The following is a 23,402-nucleotide window of genomic DNA, read 5'->3' as shown; positions in this document are numbered from 1 at the left end:
CCGACGGCGCCTACGGACGGAGACGCGTGTGGGACACGCACTCTCGCCACGCAAGGACGCGTTCCCGCAGGAGCCACTTGGAGGGAGCCTTCCGGGTTTCTCCTGCGCGTGTGCGGCCCCGCCCACCTCATCCTCTTCCGCCCGGAACTTCCGGACCCCACTGCGCTACGGCAGCTGCGCCCGCGCGCTGGCTAGGATTCTGGGTACCCGAAGGTGGGTGCAAGGGTGGAAGGCGGCTGCGGCGCGGGGACGCAGGGCAGGGCGGGGGTACTGCTCCACTCGGTGGGAGAGTAAAGGTTGGCGGCCGTGAGCGGCGCGGCCTGAGGCGCAGGTGCGAGCCGCGGCCTGGGCAGGGGCCGGGAGGCGATTGTGGCCTCAGGACCCGCTGGTCCGGGGCTGGAAAGGGCCGGCTCAGGCCGTGCTTCGAGTGTTGCTTGGTCAGAAGACGGTGCACTGCGGACAGCCGGGCGCCCGCCTCCGGAGGCTTCGCGACCTGGGGGTGGAGTCCAAGGGGACTGTGAGGCCGGGGCGGGTCTGCAGACCACGCGAGCGAGCGTGGGAGGGCTGCGGGCTGCGTGCACTGTCCAGCTGTGCCGCCGAAGCAAGCCTCCCGGGCGATGTCATTAATCTCTGTGACATTCGTTTTGCTCGCCTGTGACGCGAGCGCCTTAAGGACTAGCGAGTTGCCCCTGATTCCCGGAGAAATCAGTGTGAAGTGCGTGAGGAGTCTTACTTCGTGGTAGTTGTTAGTGGGGTCTCTCGGAGTCTTTTCAGCAGGTGAAGTGTCAGGTCCCCTCCTGCGCTGTGTAGCCTGCTGAGCACTCCAGGTTTTGTTTACAGTTTACACAAGAGCTAGTTTCTGGAGACCGTGAGTGCCAGGGGGGATCACTGGGCTCTGAATGACTGACCCCTTTTATTTGGAACAAGGTAGTTTGGAACAAGGTAGCATGAAGGGGAGGCGCCGTATGAACGAAAGACAACCCCTGAAACCTGAACCCGCTTATTAGCGCTTCAGAGAAGAGGCAGAAGAGTCACAGAAAGGAGAAGATTCTAGCTTTGCATGGCCAAGCAATTATTGATGCTTCTGCCCAGACTGAACGAGATATGGGTGACACTGCTTCCTCCCGAAGTTGTCAAAGACTGGGTGATAATGGAAGGTCTCAGTCGACTTTCAGAAGGAGACCTGAGCTAGGCTGAGAGGGGTAGGCAGAGGCCAAAAGAAATGTTACTTACGGGAGAGGTCCCGAGGGTGTGGTCTGGGGTGGAGGGATAACCTGTCAGAGCTGAGAGAATCTGTCTATGGTGCTCCCTAAATATTCCCATTCCTTCATTCTACCCCCACTGTTTCTGTTATCTGAACTCTCTCAAGCCTATTATACCGTCAAGTTTGGTATCTGGAGGTATGCTGATGCTCGCTCTTCCTAGCAGTTCTTTCTGTTAGTTCAGGAAGGGTTTGTCAGGGTATGTCTGTCTTATGAGAAAGATTGGGGAGTGAGCGGGGTGTGGGTGGAGGAGAGGAAAAAGGATTTGAGGACATGAGTGATGTGCCAGGCTCACGTGATTTTTTTGTATACATCAGGCATCTTGACTTTTGGATAATATTATCCACTCTGCCACCATTAAGTCAAACACGTTTACTTTTGACACCATTTTTGAGAAATGCAGTCAACTTAACAAATAATTTTTAGAAGACCTTGACTTAAACATGCCTATCTTATTTTCCCTAATTCTTTCTGTGGACTAAGTGAGCTCCGGGGACTAATAATACAAGTGTTTCCCACTTAACATCAGAAATCTGTTCTTGATAATCATAAATTCCACAGCACAATAACAGAAGCCTATTTCCCACTGTTTAAACTAGGAAAATTAGAGTGAATCACACTTCACTCTAATTGGCTCCAAACTGATTTTTAAAAAATGTAAATAAAACACAGCATATGCCTCCATAAAATTAACAGACTCGTGTTATGATGTAAAAAAGTTAAAACATAGTTTTCTGGTCTGCACACAATTGCTTTCTAAAATTCACGCGGTCTCTTAGTTGCAACAACCTTACTGAGGTCCATCCAGGTGACATTTGTTTTCCTTTCAGAAGTTCTACATGTGGTTGTGAAGTTCTATTGATTGTATTTCAGCATGTAATGTAAGACTTTTTTCCCCAGGTAATTTTGTTAAAAACATTGAGTTTGGGGACTTAGACATATCATTTAGCATTTGCTCAGTAATGAACCAACCCAAATTTACTGACTTAAAAAAAACCAACAACAACAAAAAACATTGGGGGCTTCCCTGGTGGCGCAGTGGTTGAGAATCTGCCTGCCAATGCAGGGGACACAGATTCCAGCCCTGGTCCGGGAAGATCCCACATGCCGTGGAGCAGCTAAGCCCGTGTGCCACAACTACTGAGCCCACGTGTCACAACTACTGAAGCCCGTGCGCCTAGAGCTTGTGCTCTGCAACAAAGAGAAGCCACCACAACGAGAAGCCTGTGCACTGCAACGAAGCGTAGCCCCCGCTCACCGCAACTAGAGAAAGCCCGCGCGCAGCAACAAAGACCCAATGTGGCCAAAAATAAATAAATAAATAAATATATTAAAAAAAGATTTGCTCAAAGTTTAGCATCTTGGGTTTTTTTAAAATTTTTGTTTTGTTTTTACTTTTTAAAATTTTATTGGCACATAGTTGATTTACAATGTTGTGTTAGTTTCTGCTGTACAGCAAAGTGAATCAGTTTATACATATACATATATCCACTCTTTTTTAGATTCTATTCCCGTATAGGTCATTACAGAGTATTGAGTAGAGTTCCCTGTGCTTTCAGTAGGTTCTTATTAGCTGTCTCTTTTATATATAGTAGTATGTATATGTCAATCCCAATCTCCCAATTTATTCCTCCCCCACTCCTTTTCCCCTTGGTAACTGTAAGTTTGTTTTCTACATCTATGACTCTATTTCTGTATTGTAAATAGGTTCATTTGTACCATTTTTTTAGATTCTACATATAAGCAATTATCATATGATATTTGTCTTTGACTTACTTCACTCAGTATGACAATCTCTAGGTCTGTGGTTCAGCATTTTGGGGCTAGGTTTAGTTGGTCAGTTCCTATGTTAGTGTTGTCTGGTTCACAAATGAAGCTGTAGTCATCTGGTGCCCTGACTGAGGTTGTTTGATTTCAGATGACTTCATTTACTTTTTTGGTGGTTTGTGCTGGCTGTTGGCTAAACCACGTGTCCCTAACAGGCTAGCCCCAGAAGGCAAGCTGTAGTGGAAAAGTGCTTTTCATCTGTGTTTGCATCATATGTCCTTTTTTTTTTTTTTTAATGTTTTTTTCGGAGTATAATTGCTTTACAATGTTGTGTTAGTTTCTGCTGTATCCTATGTCCTTTTAACCAAAGCAAGTCAAATGGCAGAGCCCACATCAGTTGTAGGGAACTTCACAGGGAAATAAATACGGAGAAGCAGCCATTGTGTAAATAAAGCAACAACCATTATTTAAATAAGCATTTTTAAAAATTTAAATTGATGCCCCTCCATTCACCTTCTCTCCCAGCTCTCTTTCCAGAGTCCTCTGTGTGTTTCTAAGAACAGCAGGAAATGAATACATCTCTGGTGAGTTGTTTTTTTTCCTCAACTTGTTTTATATTTTACTATATGAGCTTTATGAGGGTTCTTAAAGTAAAATGGAAAAGTAAAAATAAGATTCAGCTTCAGGGCAATACACATAAACAAGATAAAGGTGGCATGTGGATATAGTCAGGTAATATGACCTTAGAGTCGTCCAAGGTGAGTGCAATGGCAAAAACACAGATACAGCTGTTCCCTGATCAGAATGGACCCTTAGAAGAAAGCATGCTGCATTCCCTTGAGACATGAGAACTTGCATGCACAGAAGTCTGAACAGTGTCTTAATTGGTCACATAGATGATGGAGTGGACAGTGTTTCACTGCCAGTCTGGAAATAAACACTTCATGCATTCTGCAGTGGTGACACTTACCTAGTGCTGAAGCAAAACTTGCTTAATACGGTTTTTCTGGAGTTGCTAAAATAGTGTGGTCCCAGACAGCTTTTGGAAGGCCCTACTTGATGCATGGATAAAATGTGGAATGTCTGGAGGATTGAACTGACTGCAGGTCTTTTAAATAACTCATTTCTCTCAGCTAGTCTATGTATGCAGGTTGTATAGCAGACTGTTCAAGGTTATATTTTCTGGCAAATGTTTCCACTGCTCTTTTGCAGCTTAACCTACTCAACATGGTCTTAATTCATTTCTTCTCACGCTCACCAATAACCTAAATTATAGTTAGGTTCAATGAATATGTTGTAGTCTTTGCCTTACTTGAACCTTCTGCCATATTGAAGCTACTGTCCATGATCTCCTGGAAATTCTTGTCCATTAGCTTCTATTGTGCCCTCTCTGATGGTTTATTCCCGAATTCTTCTGTCTTTTTCTTTTGCTCCTGAACGTTGCTCATCCAAGTGTTCAAACCTGGGCCCCATTCTTCACACTCCTCTGCAGTTCTCCTTGACCTGTTTGGCCCTCTGTGATTTGACAGTCCTGTTTCTCTCCAGCTTGGACCTCTTCCCGACCTTTAGACCATAGGTTCAGCTCCTTGTTGAATGCTTTCTTGTAGCTATGCAGAAGGTACCTCAAGCTCAACAAATCCAAAATGAAAACCACATTCTTCTTTCTTCCGTTACATATGATACTACTTTCATCCAGCCAGTGACTCAAACCACCGAAATGGGATTTCTCCTGGACCCCTCCCTCTCTCTCAGCTTTAATCTCATCTAAGGTAAAGTCCTGCTACTTCTGTTTGTTCCTTTAATTTCATCTGATGTCTGCATTGTTGCTCACTAACAAACACAGTAACTTTCTTTTATACGTTGGAATTGTCATCCTTGGCAAAACCTGAAGGATGTGTTTGCTGTGATCTGGTTAGATTCCCCTCGAGCTGTGCTGCTGGCCAGCATGTGTGGTGACAGCCTTAGGAGTCCAGTGGGAGAAAGAATTCAGGAGTTATTCAGACATATTTGAACAAGGGTCAGGACAAAGTTACACAAAGTCTAAAAACAAGAGTTACAGATTTTTGTAATTTTTAACTTTCATTTATATAAATTTGTCAGTGATTCTATCGCTTTTATTATGATATAATTGTGTATTGCTAGTTCAAAAACGACCTTTTTCCAAACCCTGTTAAAGACTATTTAATTCTTCTGCTATTTCAGTTAATCACTTAAAAATGAGTAGGGAGAAGTGAATGTGTGCATTATTCATAACTATGACTATGGAGCAGAACTCTCCTAATTGTTGGTTAATTTTTTTTATTGTGATAAAATATACATAAGCTAATATTGGCAATTTCACCATTTTTAAGAGTACAATTCAGTACTCGTAGTACATTTAGTTTATTCACACTGTTGTGTAATCATCACCACTAAGAATATCCAGATTCATCCTCCCCAGATAAAACTTTACTCGGGACTTCCCTGGTGGCACAGTGGTTAAGAATCTGCCTGCCAATGCAGGAGACACAGGTTCAATCCCTGGTCCAGGAAGATCCCACATGCCACGGAGCAACTAAGCCCATGCGCCATAACTACTGAAGCCCGCATGCTGCAACTACTGAAGCCTGAGCACCTTCTCGTGTGCTCTGCAACAGGAGAAGCCACTGCAGTGAGAAGCCCGTGCTCTGCAACAGAGAGTAGCCACCACTCACCGCAACTAGAGAAAGCCCGCACGCAGCACTGAAGACCCAACGCAGCCAAAAACAAAAAAAAAACAAAAAAACTTTACTCATTAAACCCTAACTCCCTATTCTCCCCTCTCCCAGCCCCTGGCAGCAACCACTCTAATCTCTGTCTCTATGAAGTTGACAGCTCTAAGAACCTCATATAAGTGGAATCATGCAGTATCTGTCCTTAAATGACTGACTTATTTCACCTAGTGTAGTGTCTTCAAGGTTTATCCATATTGTAGCAGGTCAAAATTCACTTCCTTATAAAGTCTCAATAATATTACCATTATATGTATGTCCACGTTTTATTTATCCATTAATCCATCAGTGGTTTCATGGGTTACTTTAACCTTTAGGCTATAAAGGATAACGCTGTTATGACCGTGTGTGTAGACATTATCTTTTCTAGTTCCCGCTTTTACTTTGTTTCTTATACACCCAGAAGTAAAGTTGTAGGATCACATTGTAATTGTGTATTTAGTTTTTTCAGGAATCACCATGTTGTCTTCCATGGTGGCTGCACTATTTTACATTCCCACCAGCAGTGCACAAGGTTTCCAGTTTCTTCATATTCTTGCCAACACTTGTTCTTTCCTGTTTTGTTCTGTTTTTTAAATAATAGCCATCCTAACGGGCATAAGATGATATCTCATTGTGCTTTCGATTTGCTTTTCTCTAATGACTGGCGATGTTGAGCATGTTTTTATGTGTGTATGGGCCATTTGTATATCCTCTTTGCCCATTTTTTAAATAGACCTTTATTTTTTATAGCAGTGTTAGGTTCCCAGCAAGATTGAGCAGCAGGTGCAGTGATTTCCAGTGTACTCTCTGCCCGCGCACGCTGCCTCCCCATTGTCAGGATCGGGCATTCATTTGTTACCATTCACGAAGCTACACAGACATATCCTTATTACCCAAAGTCCTTGGTTTACATTATAATTCACTCTTGGTACTGTACTTTTCATGTGTTTGGACAAATGTGTAATGATATGTATTCACCATTATAGTCATACAGAGTGGTTTTATTGCCCTAAGAATCCTCTGTGCTCTTTCTGTTCATCCTTCTGTAATCCATAGCCCTTGGCAACCACTGGTATTTTTACTATCTGCATAGTTTTGCCTATTATAGAATGTCATATAGTTAGAATCATGTTATGTAGGTTTTTTAGATTGGCTTCTTTCACTTGTTAACATGCTTTTAAGTTTCCTCTGTGTCTTTTCATGACTTGATAGCTCATTTATTTTTAGCACTGAATAATATTACATTTCCTGGATGTACCGCAGTTTATCCACTCATCTACTGAAGGACATTTTGGTTGCTTCCAAGTTTGGCAGTTGATGAGTAAAGCTATTACAAACATCCGTGTACTGGTTTTATGTGGACATATGTTTTCAGTTCCTTTGGATAAATACCAGAAGCGCAGTTGCTGGATCATGTGTTAAAAGTGTGTGTTTAATTTTGAAGACAGTACCAAACTGTCTTCTAGAGTGGCTCTACCATTTTGGTACTTTGTTATGGCAGCCCTATCAAATTAATACACTACTTCATTCCACTGCTTTTTTATTGGTTACTATAAGGCTTACAATATGAGTCTTTATCAGAATATACTAGAGGAGCAGTGCATTACTTCACATAAAATGTAGAGACCTTTGAGTAGTAGTATTCCATTTGCAACCCCTATCATTTGTACTTTTGTTTTTATACATGTGTATTTACATATTGAGTCTACATACATTATGAGTCTCCTGTATGTTATTATAATTTTCCTTTAAACAATCATATCTACTTTAAAGGAATTAAGAGAAGAAATATATATATATATAATCCTTTATATTTACCCACACATTTACCATTTCCAATGATCCTGATTCTTTCCTATGGATTCAGGTTAACATCTGGTATCTTTTTCTTTCATCCTGGAGAATGTCCTTTAGCATTTTTAGTGCTATCTTCTGATGATGAATTAGCTTAGTTTTTCTTTATCTGAAAATGTCTTTATTTCATCTTTATTTTTAGCATAGTTTCACTGGATAGAATTACGGCTTGAAGGATGTTTCTGTTCAGCATATTAAAGATGTTTCCCACGGTTTCTGATGAGAAGTCATCTATCATTCATGTGCAGATGTACCTGAATGTGATCTTTTCCTTTGGCTGCTTTCGAGATCTTCTCTTTACCTTTGGATACTGGCAGTGTGACTGGTGTGCCTAGAGTAGTTTTCTTTTTTTATAAATTTATTTATTTATTTATTTTTAGCTGCATTGGGTCTCCGTTGCTGCGCATGGGCTTTCTCTAGTTGCGGCAAGTGGGGGCTGCTCTTCGTTGTGCGCGGGCATCTCATTGCAGCGGCTTCTCTTGTTGTGGAGCATGGGCTCTAGGCACGTGGACTTCAGTAGTTGTGGCACATGGGCTCAGTAGTTGTGGCGCACGGGCTTAGCTGCTCTGCGGCATGTGGGATCTTCCCGGACCAGGGCTTGAACCCGTGTCCCCTGCGTTGGCAGGCAGATTCTTAAGCACTGTGCCACAAGGGAAGTCCCTAGAGTAGTTTTCTTTGAATCTAAGCTGATCATGGGTCATTGAGCTGCTTCAATCTGTAAATTCATGTCTTTCACAAAATTTGGGAAGGTTTTAGCCACTGTTTCTAAAAATACATATTATGTTCCATTCTTTCTCTCTCCTTTCTGTCTGGTGCTACAATTACATATATGTGAGACTGTTTTCTAAATTGCTTCTTAGCCTCTTTTCATTTTTCTTCATTTTTTTTCTGTCTTAAAAAGATGAAATATCTATTGATCTATCTTTAAGTTCATTGGCTTTCTTTTGCTGTTTCCAATCCAATGTTCAGCTCATCAGAAAGTTTTTCATTTTTGTTACTGTAGTTTGTAGCTCTGCAATTTCCATTTAATTGTTTTTCTAGTTTGTTTTTCTGTACTGATATTGCCCCCCCCCCCCAATACATTATTTTTTATATTCCTTTAAGTACTTGAACGTATTTATGGATGGGTTAACAATGTTTCTGCTATGTGCAGCATCTGGGATACCTTGGGATTAGTTTCTAGTGATTATTTTTTGTCGTTTTTTGTTTTTCTTCTTGAGTATGTGTCACATTTTCTTGTTACTTTACATATGTTGAGATTCTGAATTATGTACTAAACATTGTAAATCATATGTTACAAGAGATTTGGGATCCTGTTATATTTCTCTAAAGAGTGATTTTGTTCTACAAGGCAGTTAACTTGGCTGGATTCAAATTCTAAACTTCATTTCTTATAGTGACCAGCAGCTGACTCTTCATTCATTTCCTTCAGCTTTGAGAGGCTGCTTTCTTGTTGAGCCCTCTGAGGTCTTCCACATATGTGTAGTTTAGCAGTCAGCCAACAACTGTGGTTGGTTTTGTGTGGAAATTTGGTACATTATGTTCTTTTGCTGCTTCTCTCCCAGAGCTACCCCCCCACCCCCACTGAGTTTTCCAGTTTTGTTGGCAGCCCTAAACTATGCCCTCTGACACCTAAGCTAGTAAAGCTTCAGCTTTCAGTTTCTTGATCTATTTGCAGATTGAAGATTGCCCTCTGGTAAAATGCCATAAACTTGCAAAGTAGTTTGTCCTTCAATGGATTATTCAAATCTAGTTTCTGCCTACTTTTAGTTGTTCTCCAGTGCCTTTAGGTGATTGTGTTATAAATTTTGTCCAGCTTTTTTTTTTTTTAAAGACAGTGAAATAGAAAGTCTTTATTTATTTATTTACTTATTTATTTATTTATGGCTGTGTTGGGTCCTCGCCTCCACGTGAGGGTCCCCTCCAGCCGCGGCAAGCGGGGGCCACCCCTCACCGCGGTGCGCGGGCCTCTCACTATCGCGGCCTCTCCTGTTTCGGAGCACAGGCTCCAGACGCACAGGCTCAGCAACTGTGGCTCACGGGCCTAGTTGTTCCGTGGCATGGGGGATCCTCCCAGACCAGGGCTCGAACCCGTGTCCCGTGCATTGGCAGGCAGACTCCCAACCACTGTGCCACCAGGGAAGCCCCTGTCCAGCTTTTATAATAGTTTCCTGCACATTGTTAGTCTGGTCAAGCTACTTTGCCATTAACATACAAGCCATGCTACATTTATGATGTTTATATTTTTAAATCTGTCTTCACTAGTTTATCTGGCCTGTCTTTATCATAGGGTCATTTTCTCTCCACTGGACTATTGTTCAGCTCTCTTAAGTCTCCCAATCTTACTACTATCCCAACTCAGTTCTTTCTTCCATGGGAATAATTCATCCAAGATAAGGGTCAGTAAATTATGGCATACAGGTCAGATGTGGCTATTACCTATTTTTGTGTGACCTATGAGCTTGTTTTTTGGCTTATTACACTTCTTTTTAGCAGTTACTGTAAGGTTTGTGCTATTCATCTTTAATTTATCATAGTCTACTTTAAAATAAGATACCATTTATATAAGAACCTTAAAACAGTATACTTCAAAAGTTTTCTCCTCCCAGCTTCTGTGATACCGTTGGCATACCTTTTACTCCCACATGCATTCTTTTGTCTTGGCTGCGTTAGGACTTCGTTGCTGTGCACCAGCTTTCTCTAGTTGCAGTGAGCGGTGTCTACTCTTCATTGCAGTGCACAGTCTTCTCATTACAGTGGCTCCTCTTGTTGCAGAGCCTGGGCTCTGGGCGCACGGGCTTCAGTAGTTGCCGCACACGGGCTCAGTAGTTGCAGCACGCAGGCCCTAGGGCATGCGGGCTTTAGTAGTTGTGGCCCACGGGCTCAGTAGTTGTGGCTTGCGGGCTCTAGAGCGCAGGCTCAGTAGTTGTGGTGCACGGGCTTAGTTGTTCCATGGCATGTGGGATCTTCCTGGACCAGGGATCGAACCCGTGTCCCCTGATTGGCAGGCAGATTTTTAAGTACTGCGCCACTAGGGAAGTCCCCCACATGCATTCTTATTTTGCTTCATATGGTCAATTACCTTTTAAAGGAGTTTGAACATAAAAACAATATATATTATATTATTTCATATTATATTATACAATATATATTACATATTACAATATATATTATATATTTATTAATATATTTACCATTTCGAGTGTTCTTTATTCCTTTATATATACCCAGATTTCTATCTGATATCATTTTTCTTCGGATTTTAGGCAATTTGATTATAGTGGTCCTTGTTATAGTTAGTTACCTGATGTATCTTGCTTGTACAAACTTTGGTGGTCCCCAGAGTGCCCTCATGCCCTTTACCAGCTGCAATTTTGGGAGTCCCCATGATCACCCTCAGATTCAGTAATTCACTAGCAGGACTCAACAGAACTTAGAAAAGCCGTTGTGGGCTTCCCTGGTGGTGCAGTGGTTAAGAGTCCACCTGCCAATGCAGGGGACGCAGGTTCGAGCCCTGGCCCGGGAAGATCCCACATGCCGCCGAGCAACTAAGCCCATGCGCCACAACTACTGAGCCTGCGCTCTAGAGCCCACGAGCTACAACTACTGAAGCCTGTGCTCCGCAACAAGAGAAGCCACTGCAATGAGAAGCCTGCGTACTGCAACAAAGAGTAGCCCCCGCTCTCAGCAACTGGAGAAAACTCCCATGCAGCAGCGAAGACCCAATGCAGCCAAAGATTAAATAAATGAGTAAATAAATAAATTTTTTAAAAAAGCTGTTGTACTCATGTTTATGGTTTTGTACAGTGAAAGGATGCAGATTAAAATCAGTTAAGGGATCAGGCACATAAAGCAGGGTCCAGGAGTCTTCACGTGCAAGGTTCCAATAACCTGCCAGTGGAGCCACGTGGACAGTGCCCTTTTCTCCCAGCAACAAGGTTTGACGGTGTGCATGGAATGTTGAGAAGTAGGGAAGCTTACTTGAGCCTTGATATCCAGCTTGTATTGGGGCTCTGTCATGTAGACATGGTTGACCGTCTGTGTGGCTGACCTTAATCTCTAGTCCCTCCATAGACTGAGCTCATAAAATGTGCTGATAACAAGGCCTCCCACCATTAATCACATTTTTAGCATAGGATATCTGTGTGACCCAAAGCTATCAGGTTAAACAAAGATATTTGTATCAGGCAAGACACTTCAGGGCTTATATGTAAGACCTGAAACCATAAAACTCCTAACAGAAAAAAGCTTCTACATTAGACTTGGCAATATTTTTTTGGATATGGCACCAGATGCACAAGAAACAAAAGCAAAAATAAACAAGTAGGAGTACATCATACTAAAAAGCTTTTGTACAGCAAAGAAAGCACTCGACCAAACGAGAAGGGAATCCGTGGGATGAGAAAAATTTGAAAGTCATATATGATAAGAGGTTAATATCCAAAATATAAGGAATTTATTACAACTCATAGGAAAAAATAAAAAACCAAGTCAAAAATGGGCAAAGTACCTGAATAAACATTTTTCCAAAGAAAACATACAGATAGCCAACATGTACATGAAAAGGTGCTCAGTGTCACGAATCATTGGGAAAATGCAAATCAAAACCACAGTGCGATATCACCTCACCCCTGTTTAATGCTAGTATCAAAAAGACAAGAGATCACAAGTGTTGCTGAGGATGTAGTTAAAAGGAAACCTTTTACGCTAGGGTGGGAATTAATTTATACAGCCATTTTAGAAGACATTATGAGATTTTCTCAAATAGGGACTTCCCTAGTGGTCCAATGGCTCAGACTCCGTGCTCTCAATGCAGGGGGCCCAGGTTCAATCCCTGGTCAGGGAGCTAGATCCCACATGCCACAGCTAAAGATCCCGCATGCCACAGTAAAGATCCTGCACACGGCAACAAAGATCCCTTGTGCTGCAACTAAGACCCGGCACAGCCAAATAGATGATAGATAGATAGATAGATAGGAAGAAAGAAACAATAAGAAACCTTAAAAATAGAACTACTCTGTGATCCAGGAAATCTGCTTCTGGGAATATTTCTGACGGAAATGAAATCAGTGTCTCAAAGAAATATCTTAACACCCGTGTTCCTTGCAGTATTACAACAGCCAAGACACAGAAATAACCTAAGTGTCAGTAATCAGATGAATGGATAAAGCAAATGTGGTATATATATCTAGGGGAATGTTATTTATCCATTAAAAAGAAAGATATTCTGCCATTTGCAACAACATAGATGAACCTGAGGGCATTATGCTAAGTGAAATAAGCCAAACAGTGAAAGGCTACTTTATGGTATCACTTAACTGTGGAAGGAAAAATAAAAAAAGTTGAGTTCATGAAAACAGTAGAATGGTGGTTGTCGGGATGGGGGAAATGGTAAAGGTTGGTGAAAGGGTACAAACTTCTAATTATAAGATGAATAAATTATGAGGAACTAATGTACAGTATGGTGACTATGAGACAATAGTTTATAATGCTTTATTGTTTAGTGGCAATTTGCCACGAGAATTGATCTTAAGTGTTCTCATACATACACACAAAGAGGGTAACTGTGAGGTGATGGGTGTGTTAAGTAACTTGATTGTAGTAATCAGGTCATAATGCATACATTTATCAAATCAGCAGGTTATACACTTTAAATATATATAATTTTATTTGTCAATTATACTTCAATAAAAATGGAATAATGTAAGATTAGGTATAAAATTAAAAACTAATAACATAAAAAATAAATATGCCTTCCTCAGTGGCTGGGCTTCTTTTTTTGATATGCTTCTTGTCGATAGTCTTAAGCAGCCTCTTTAAATCTTAAACTGTCAGTACTTTTTAGTTCAGTTTGGTTGGTTTTTGACAGTACAACCCTAAAAAATGTAGTTGGATTTATATCTTTATTTCAGCTAGCTTGAGCTTTGTGAGACATACCTTTCTGTGTGTTTTTTTTTTTTTTTTTTTTTTTTGGTATTCATGTATCTATATATTTTTTAGACTGTAAGTTTTTGTTTTTTCTTAAGTATTTCATCCTTAGTCTGTGCCATTTTGTGCAACAGAAGGGATTTATTGTGGGCCAGCTCAAGCCATTCTTAAGTTTTAACAGTGACTATCATATTCTTCATTTGTTACTTGCCATGCACTTGACTATAATTACTTCTGATTCCTAAAGTATTTCTCATTGTATTTTTTTTCTGTAAGAACTGAAAGAGGTAACTTTTTCTGCCTTAACACAATAAAAGCAAAAGAAATGTTTTGAGAGTTTTCCTACTCTACAAGACCCCAAATTTCTAGCTTCTGCTTATTTTCTTTCATCCCTCCTTGGAATCTTTTTTTTTTTTTTTTTTCCTCCCCTTAGCTCATCATTTTCCTATATTGCTTTATCAGAAGCGGTGACTAGTAGTTGAGATTTACTATTAACATTTTGATTTCCTGCCTCTTTTTCTAAGATTTTAAGTCCATCAGGTAAACATTATTTGATTTAAGAAGTATGACTCATGTGGCTTAAGTAACAGTAAGTATATAACTACCAGTTATCTTAAGTAACACCATGGTCCATTATAACACCATCCTCACAGTTTCTCTGCACTACTTGTTGCCATTGGTGGTGGTGTTTTTTTGTTTGGTTTGGTGCCAGTTCAGTTACCAGTTCGGTCAGGAAGAAAGGTTTCTTTCTCAGTGCTATTACCTGTCCTTCATGGGTCAGCTTTAGTTTTGTTCCTTTCAGCATCATGCAGCATCCCGGACAGAGGAGTATTTCTTTCTGTAATATTGCTGAGGATGAACATGGTAAAGGGGAAATACGGTGATCATTGTGTGACTCTTAAATAGATTCTGTTTAGGAGTGATGCTTCCATTGACATGTCATTGGTCAAAGCAAGACAGGTGGAGAATTACAAATCTGTTTATGTGAGTTCCAGCGCAAGGGGATATATACATCCTTTTACAGAGAAAGGCACTGCAAGGAGTGCTATGAACTGAATTATATTCCCCCCAAATATATATGCTGTAGCCTTAACTCCCAATGCATTTAATCAAGTTTAAATGAGGTCGTAGGGTGGGGCCATTACTCCAATAGAATTAGTGGCCCTATAAGAAAAGGAAGAGAGAGATCTCTTCCTTCCTTCTCCCTCCCTCCCTGCCATGTATGGACTCAGCAGAAATGCAGCCATCTGCAAGCCAGGAATGGAGCCCTTACCAGGAAATGAATTGGCTGGCACCTTGATCTTAGACTTCCCTTCCTGTAGAATTGTAAGAAAAGAGTTTTCTGTTGTTTAAGCCACCCAGTCTATGGCACTGAATTTAGCTGGATAGAAATGTAACCTACCGCATGTTTATTCTTAATTTTCCACATGAACTTTTAAATCAGCTTGCCATGATGTGTACTACTCATTCCCATCGGTGAACATGGTATGTCTTTTCATTTGTTTAGTTCTTTTTTGTATCCTTCAGGGTTCCCCCCCCCCTCATAAATTCTGTACATTATTTTGTTAAATGTATTGCTAGGTGTTTTGTCGTCTTGTTATTGTGGTTGTGTGAGTATCCTCATGTATATGAAAGTTTATATAAAAGCCTTATATTAGTTATATAAGCTACTAATTTATTAAATCTTCCTATGTGGAGTACTTGGATGTCATGTGAGTCTCTTCAGTATGAATTATATGGAAACCATCATCATTTTCACTGCTGTTTTCTCTCTTTAATTGTGTTGACTGACACTACTAGTACAGTGTTAATAACTATGGTGATGAAGCATCCTTGCTCTGCATGTTTCCCCATAAGTGTGATGGCTGGCTTTCACTTGTGGCTAAGACATACACATTTATCATGTTAAGGAAAAATCCCGTGAATCCTCTTTTAAGTTTTTTTATTACAAATGAGAAGGTATTTTTATAGATGTCTACTTAGCATCTATGTGGATGATCTAGAATTTTCTCCACCGAACTACAAATATGATGAACCGTATTAATAGATTTCTTAATATTGAGGCTTTCTCTATTCCTAGAATAATTAAAAATTTCTTCTCCATTGTCACGGTCTGTTTTTCTTTCTCTGTCAGTAAATATCAGTGTTTCCTAAAACGCCATACTTGTTCATTTTCTCCTTTCAATCTCTTAGGTTGTCTTTGAGCAATTTTATTCACTCCGATGGCTTCAGCTACCACTAAAATATTGCTGTTTCCTAAATCCTTTTCTTCATCTTGTATCTCTCTCCTGAGCTCAAGAGCATATATCCATTTGCCAGTTGCACATTTTCACATATTTGACCACAGAAATTTCAAACTTCAAACATGCTATGTCCAAGATCTGTGTCTGTTTTGCAAATCCTATTCTTTGTCCTTACCCCAATATCAGTTTATAGTGCTAGTATCTACCAGCTTGTAATGCAGACAGCCTGGTAGTAAAACTTTCCCTTCACCTTCTCAGAGCAAATGAGTACCAAATTCTTTTTCTTTTTCTTTTTTTTTCTGTTTTGGAATTAGTCCCCTGTTCTGTATTCATCTTCCTCTGTTACCTCAGTATAGTTGGTCATTTCTCCCTCTGTTTATTCTCCTCTGATTCTCCCTTAAGCCCTTCTCCATTCTCCTACTGGACAATGAGTGTTAAAGGGCACATCTGGTTATGTAGCTTACCTCTCATTATCAGCCCCTCATTATTCACTCCCTGTTGTTTAGGAAGTGGGTCATGTTCACTCTCGGGTAGACATAAGCAATTCCTTAGGTAATAAGAAAATTCTAGGATGCATGTGTACATACTTTTTTTAAAAAATGGTGAGCACGTAAGGTTTTTTATTGATGGAGTTAGGTCATATATTTAAATGCAGGGTAACTTTATAATCAGTTCCTTGAATACCTTTACTATCTTTATCTCTTATCTCAGCCCAGGAGCACCCACCTGGATGTGGTGCTGCTTGTACTTCCATTAAAGTGGCATCTGTTCTTTATGCCCTCTCAGCTTGACTTCTGCTCTTGCCTCATATTCATGAGAACATGTGGTTCACACTGAACAGCCGACATGTTTAGCTCTTCAGTGAAGTGCAACCTGACAGTACAAAGTACAACTGTTCTTTTTCTCCCTTGATACCCCAGGCTACCTTAAACATGTGTGTAACCTGGTTCATCTAACACATTATTCCAGGTAAGTGTTTGTACTTATGTCTCCATACCAGCTCATATGCTCCTTGTATCCTTGGCAATGAGGACCATTCCAGATTTATAAGGGAAACTATGATAGTACTTTGAAGAACTACTAAATTAACACAGATGTAGGGTATTTCTACTATGATTTCTCTTTATCCCACAATATAGAGTACAAAGCGTGGTATGGTATATCCTGTGTAAGATAAAACACACACATAAGAATGAATTCCTAGACTTCCTGTTCTTTTGACCCAGGCTGATGCCTTGAATTGAGGAAAAATGTACCATTACAGGGGTTGGTGTCATTTGAGGATGTGGCTGTGAACTTCACCTGGGAGGAGTGGCAGGACCTGGATGATGCTCAGAGGACCCTATACAGAGATGTCATGCTGGAGACCTACAGTAGCCTGGTGTCACTGGGTGAGCAGAACTCCCCTAGTAACTGCCAAGTGCAAGCACTTTTTTCTTCATTGGTAAATGTACAGTTGTTTGTGAAATGAAATGCTACTTAGGTTTAAGATTCCGGGCCAGGAAGAACGTGTGTTCACCCCTCCAGTCAGAGGTTCAGACTGGCCCTTCATTGCACGACTGTTGAAGCTGTGCTGTTGGCATTTTTCAAGAGCCCATGAAACTTAAACAGTTTGGCAAAAGTCCTACATTATTTCTCATCAACAGGGCATTGCATTACCAAACCTGAGGTGATCATCAAGTTGGAGCAAGGAGCAGCACCATGGACTGTAAAAGAAACCCCAGACCAGGGTTTCCCAGGTCAGTCAGTGCATATGAGCAGGGAGGCTGGGAAGAGGAGAGCACAGCAGATGTTGGCCATGCTGAGCTATTTTTCACCAGTGGTTTTCTCCAAGTTCATACCTTGGGACAGACTTTAGTCTGCATGTATCAGACTCATGCATTATTCAGTCTCCAAATATGGCTCTCACATGTAAACCTCCCCCTTTTTGTTAATTGCTGAATATTTTCTTAGGCTTACCAAAAACTGGTGCCCACCTGCCTCCTCTTGGAATTTTTTCTTGGTTAGTCACTGTCCCTAGATTCTCAGTAGGCCGTCTTTTTTGTTTTTTAAAAAATATTTATTTATTTATTTTTTGGCTGCGTTGGATCTTAGTTGCAGCACGTGGGATCTTCGATTTGTTGTAGTGCACGGGCTTCTCTCTAGGTGAGGCGCACAGGCTTAGTTGCCCCACAGCATGTGGGATCTTAGTTCCCCGACCAGGGATTGAACCGGCGTCCCCTGCATTGCAAGAAGGACTCTTAACCACTGGACCACCAGGGAAGTCCCAGTAGGCCTCTTTTTTTTTTTTTTTTTTTTAAATTTTTTATTTATTTATTTATTTATTTATTTATGGCTGTGTTGGGTCTTCGTTTCTGTGCGAGGGCTTTCTCTAGTTGCGGCGAGCGGGGGCCACTCTTCATCACGGTGCGTGGGCCTCTCATTATCGCGGCCTCTCTTGTTGCGGAGCACAGGCTCCAGACGCGCAGGCTCAGTAATTGTGGCTCACGGGCCTAGTTGATCCGCGGCATGTGGGATCTTCCCAGACCAGGGCTCGAACCCGTGTCCCCTGCATTGGCAGGCAGATTCTCAACCACTGCGCCACCAGGGAAGCCCCCAGTAGGCCTCTTTTTGTTCATTCTCAGAGACTGTTTTCTTTTGGGCATTTAGTCATACATTCATTTATTCTTTTAACATGTTAATTGGGAAGTTTTACACACTGGTAAATTTTGTAAATGTGTGGATTACAGCAGTAATCAAAGAAATGTCTTTTTTTAAATTAATTAATTAATTAATTTTTATTTCTGGCTGCATTGGGTCTTTGTTGCTGCATGCGGGCTTTCTCTAGCTGTGGTGAGCAGGGCCTACTCTTCGTTGTGGTGCATGGGCTTCTCATTGCGATGGCTTCTCTTGTTGCGGAGCACAGGCTCTAGGCACGCAGGCTTCAGTAGTTGTGGCTCACGGGCTCTAGAGTGCAGGCTCAGTAGCTGTGGCACATGGGCTTAGTTGCTCTGCGGCATGTGGGATCTTCCTGGACCAGGGATCGAACCCGTGTCCCCTGCATTGGCAGGTGGATTCTTAACAACTGTGCCACCAGGGAAGTCTCGAAATGTCCTTTTTATATAGAGCTTCTATTTTGTTGAAAGAGAAAAATGAAACAAATATACATGTTTAGTAGTGAAATCAGAGCCACAAAAGTGTTAAACAAGGATGAGAGAGAGGAAAATAAGAGTATAGTGTTTCCAGAAGGGTGTTAAGAAGGCACATTTAGGGGAGATTAAGTGTTTATGTTGGTAGAGCTTACGTTTGAGATGACTGCATTCCATTTTGACATGGAACATATGCGTGCATGTAAAATCTGGAGTAGAAGATGGACATCACTGCTGGAGATGCAAATTAGGAAATCATTAACTCAAGACTGGTAGGAGTAGAGGAGGTGGGCTACGGACCTATTAAGACCATGAGAGAAGTGGTCCAGGTACAGGTCTCATAAATCATGACATCAGAAACCATGAGGCTGAGAAGGACCCAGAAAACTGTTCACCGTGGAAAGCGGTGGCCTGTGACATGGGAGGAGAAACTAGAGACTGTGGGTCCAAGGCCAGTGAAACCAAGAATTTCGTACTTTAGGAGTGGAGTTTGAAATTAACATTTTTAACTTTCTCTTGTGAAGATCATTGTTTTAAAAAAATAAAAAAAGAATGAGAAGTGTACATGGGACTCCAGTTTCAATATAACTAAGGGACAGCTGAAACTGTAAAATACAGTAAAGTTAATATCTGCAGAAGCAGTGAATTATCAAGTAGAGTCACTTGCACCATGAAGTGAGGTGAAAATGCCTAGGCTGTTGGTCTCAGAAGCACCCAGAAAAAGCTTTTCGAAGATGGTGGGCACAGGCTGGGTTGCAGAACCTAAATCCTTCAGACCAGCAGGGAGGAGTTGCACAAAGTGATGAATTAGAGTTTCGTGAACTTGTAAGGGTTCTGAGAAGCCAAGGGTATAGTGTTAAGTTAGGAATTTGCAGAAAGCTCCCTTGTCTAGCGTGGAAAAAAAGATTAAGCCTTTGAAAAACCCATAGGTGCCTATAGCTGTTCCCCAGGGAGAAGTAAAAACTAAACAAACATAGGTGTAAAGTTCTTGTCTTTAAGCAGTATTCTTATTTAGGTGACACAAGTGGCCCTCTCCCATATCCTGTAAGTAGCTTATCCAGGAAAATCATGCCATCTTCAAAGCTGAGCGATCAGAAAAGGGCTAGCCCAAGTTACCCACAATTATAAGAAGAAAGGTAGAGATAATGAATGGAAAACCAATGGTAGATGAAAAGCTGTCAGCTGAAATCTACATTTAGACAGTAAGTAAATATTTTGACCTAATACTTCCTCATTGAAAAGAATTTAAAAGAAAAGAAAAAAACTCAAGCAAAACCAAACAAAAACAAAAAACCCAATGATTTGACATTAGAAAATGTATCAATGAAGTTTCTTACATTAATTCATTAGGGAGAAAAATCACATACTTATAAAATCAGTACCCATTATTGATTTTTAAAAATATTTATTTATTTATTTTTGGCTGCGTTGGATCTTTGTTGCTGAGCGCGGGCTTTCTCTAGTTGTGGTGAGCGGGGGCTATTCTTCGTTGCGGTACGTGGGCTTCTCACTGTGGTGGCTTCTCTTTGTTATAGAGCACGGGCTCTAGGCATGTGGGCTTCATAGCTGTGGCACGCAGGCTCAGTAGTTGTAGCTCACAGGCTCTAGAAGACAGGCTCAGTAGTTGGGGTGCACAACACGTGGGATCTTAGTTGCTCTGTGGCATGTGGGATCTTCCAGGACCAGGGCTTGAATCCGTATCCCCTGCATTGGCAGGCTGATTCTTAACCATTGTACCACCAGGGAAGTCCCCCGTCATTGATTTTTTAAAGAATCATATCCCGCTAGGATGAAAAGAAACTTCTTTACCTTTACAAACCATTCCATAGGAAATACTTATATGTGATTCAAAGGTTTGACCTGTAATTATTTTTATCTCCTTTTAGATGTCCAGATTGTGGATGACCTGATTGAGACCAGCCAGGAAAATCATGGTAGACGTTTGTGGCAAGTTGTAATCACCAGCAACGAAACATCAACTAAGGGAACAACTGACTTAGGAAAAACATTTAATCTGAGCCCAATTGATATTTCAAAACTGATGATAAATGATGGTAACTATTCAGAAATGAAGTCAGAAATGTTGAATATGTGTAAGAACACGTTTCTCCCTAGTGAGCCTGATGAGATGCATGCTGGAGAGAAACCGGAGGACAGTAATAGAACTGGGAAATCCCTCAGATATGCTGAGTACCCTAGTCATCAGAAGAAGAATCAAACTCTGCAGCAACCTTTTGAATGTAACGGACAAGGGAGAGACTTCATCAAGGAAGCAATATTCTTTACACATAGGAGGGTTCGTATGGGTGAGATGGCTTACAAATACAAGAAATATTGGAAGGCCTGTGATAAGTCAGCTCTCATTGCCCAAGAGAGAACTCACATAGGGGAGAATCACTATAGATGTAACAAATGGGGGAATACCTTTTGTAAGAAACCAACACAGTTGAATCTTCACAGAGCTGATCTCCAGGGGCAACAGCATAAATGTAATCAAAGTGGGAATAATTTCTGCCAGAAATTACATCCCACTCAGCTTCAGAGAATTCAGTTAGGAGAGAAAACGTTTGAATGTGATGTATGCGGTAAAACTTTCTATAAAAAGTCTAATCTCACTAAACATCAGAAAATACACACAGGAGAGAAACCCTATGCATGTGATGAATGTGAGAAATCCTTCTGCCATAAATCAGACCGTACTGTTCATCAGAGAATCCACACTGGGGGAAAGCCCTATGAATGTAATGAATGTGGGAAATCCTTCTGCCAGAAGTCAGCCCTCACTGTTCATCAAAGGATTCACAATAGGGAGACACCTCATGAATGCAATGATTGTGGTAAAACCTTCCATAAGAAGTCAGTACTCACTGCACATCAGAGAACTCACACAGGAGAGAGACCTTATGCATGTAAAGAATGTGGGAAATCTTTTGGCCACCGGCCAGCCCTCACTGTACATCAGAGAACTCACACAAGAGACAGACCTTATAAATGTAATGAATGTGGGAAATCCTTCTGTGTGAAGCCAAAACTCACTGTACATCTGAGACTTCACACAGGTGAGAAACCCTATGAATGTAAAGAATGTGGTAAAACTTTCTACCAGAAGTCAAAACTCACTGTACACCAGAGAACTCACACAGGTGAGAAACCTTATAAATGTGACGAATGTCAGAAAACCTTTTGTGAAAAGTCAACCCTCAGTAGACATCAGAGAACACACACAGGAGAGAAGCCCTATGGATGTAAAGAATGTAGGAAAACTTTCTTCCAGAAGTCAGCCCTCACTGTACATCAGCGAACTCACACAGGAGAGAAGCCCTATGAATGTAATGAATGTGGAAAAACCTTTTGCCAGAAATCACACCTCAGCAAACATCAGAGGACTCACACAGAGGAGAAATCATGTATGGCAGAGACTGGCTGTATGTACACCCAAACTCACTTTCTTTTTCTTTGGGGCACACAGTTAGCCTGCATTTCTCAGCCTTCCTTTACTGTGGGTGGGACCATATAACTGAGCTGTGGCCAGGAGAATTTGAACACAAGCAATAAACATTAATTCCAGGCCAGGCCACAAGAAAAAACCAAAAAACCTTCCATGCATTCCTGCTGACATTTTATGCCCTGTGGTTCTGAAGCGCAAATCTGCTCCCCACACCCCCACCCCGTTTTGCCTTGGGAGCCACTGGGTGGAGATGGCAACCATGACTTAAGACAGAAAAAATTGATTATGATTATGGAGAGCAGAAATTTTCCCAACTCTACCAAAAAAAAATGTCCATTTGTGCTTTACCTGAGTGAGAAATAAACATTCACTGTTGGGCCCTCCTATGTGTTATCTATTTGCAACACTACCAGTCCATTGTGGCCAGTTCATTTTATGAATTTGAGACAGACCTCTGTGAGAATTTACCAGTCCTTGTGTAAAAAATTCAACACAATTCCTTGTGGTGTCATCTTTCATCCCCAGTCAATTGATGGAAAAATCAAGTCATATGAAGAGACAAAGAATGCAAGAAATGTAGGAATGCCTTTATCAGGCAGAGACAGCTCATTGAACACTGAGAATAAAGTAAAGCCTTTTAAATATATTTAATGTATCAGAGTTTTCAATAAAACAACTTTATGTACATCAGAGAATTTCTAATGAAAAGAAAACTATCAGCTTAGGTAATGTGAATGAAATTTTTCAGATAGAAATATTAAATAATGTATTGAAAAAAAATTTAAGACTGTAGACCAATTGTCCTCTAATGGGGATGATTTTGCCTCCAAAGGGACATTTGGCGGTGCTACTCCTGGTACCAGCACCGTGCCACTTCTGCCTTTTCATATTCAGAGAAGTTGCAAGGCCCGTGAAAGTTCTGAGGAGTGGAGAAATAGACTCTCCGTCTTTGATGGAAATGTTGCAAGGGCACATTGCAGAAGAGTGTGCAGGATGGGACATGTTAATGCGACCGTCTTTGGAAAATATAGTATGACACT

At 41.1% G+C, this 23,402-nt stretch overlaps 1 protein-coding gene across 5 annotated transcripts; it reads left to right on the top strand.

The window, feature by feature from the left end:
* The first annotated feature begins 142 nt into the window (after positions 1-142).
* Positions 143-22,742, top strand: LOC132350837 (zinc finger protein 717-like). 5 transcript variants are annotated; one of them, XM_059900364.1, is made up of 7 exons: positions 187-213; positions 3,555-3,613; positions 4,726-4,798; positions 16,707-16,755; positions 17,051-17,177; positions 17,433-17,525; positions 20,801-22,742. In XM_059900364.1, exons 5-7 carry the CDS (start codon positions 17,144-17,146, stop codon positions 22,429-22,431), a joined length of 1,758 nt encoding a protein of 585 aa, XP_059756347.1. In that variant the 5' UTR covers positions 187-213; positions 3,555-3,613; positions 4,726-4,798; positions 16,707-16,755; positions 17,051-17,143; the 3' UTR covers positions 22,432-22,742. The 5 variants fall into 5 exon arrangements, with proteins under 5 accessions (XP_059756346.1, XP_059756350.1, XP_059756347.1 ...); XM_059900366.1 differs by lacking the exon at positions 16,707-16,755; XM_059900363.1 differs by lacking the exons at positions 4,726-4,798; positions 16,707-16,755 and having other exon boundaries at positions 143-213.
* The last annotated feature ends 660 nt before the right edge of the window (positions 22,743-23,402 follow it).

The sequence above is a fragment of the Balaenoptera ricei genome, chromosome 16 (assembly GCF_028023285.1).
Source record: "Balaenoptera ricei isolate mBalRic1 chromosome 16, mBalRic1.hap2, whole genome shotgun sequence".
Taxonomy (NCBI): Eukaryota; Metazoa; Chordata; class Mammalia; order Artiodactyla; family Balaenopteridae; genus Balaenoptera; species Balaenoptera ricei.
This window is presented reverse-complemented; position numbering and strand designations above follow the sequence as displayed.

Coding starts and splice junctions, on each gene's coding strand:
- LOC132350837 (XM_059900363.1), top strand. Junction 17,178..17,432: donor CAGTAGCCTGGTGTCACTGG/GTGAGCAGAACT, acceptor TCTCATCAACAG/GGCATTGCATTACCAAACCT. Junction 17,526..20,800: donor CCCAGACCAGGGTTTCCCAG/GTCAGTCAGTGC, acceptor ATCTCCTTTTAG/ATGTCCAGATTGTGGATGAC.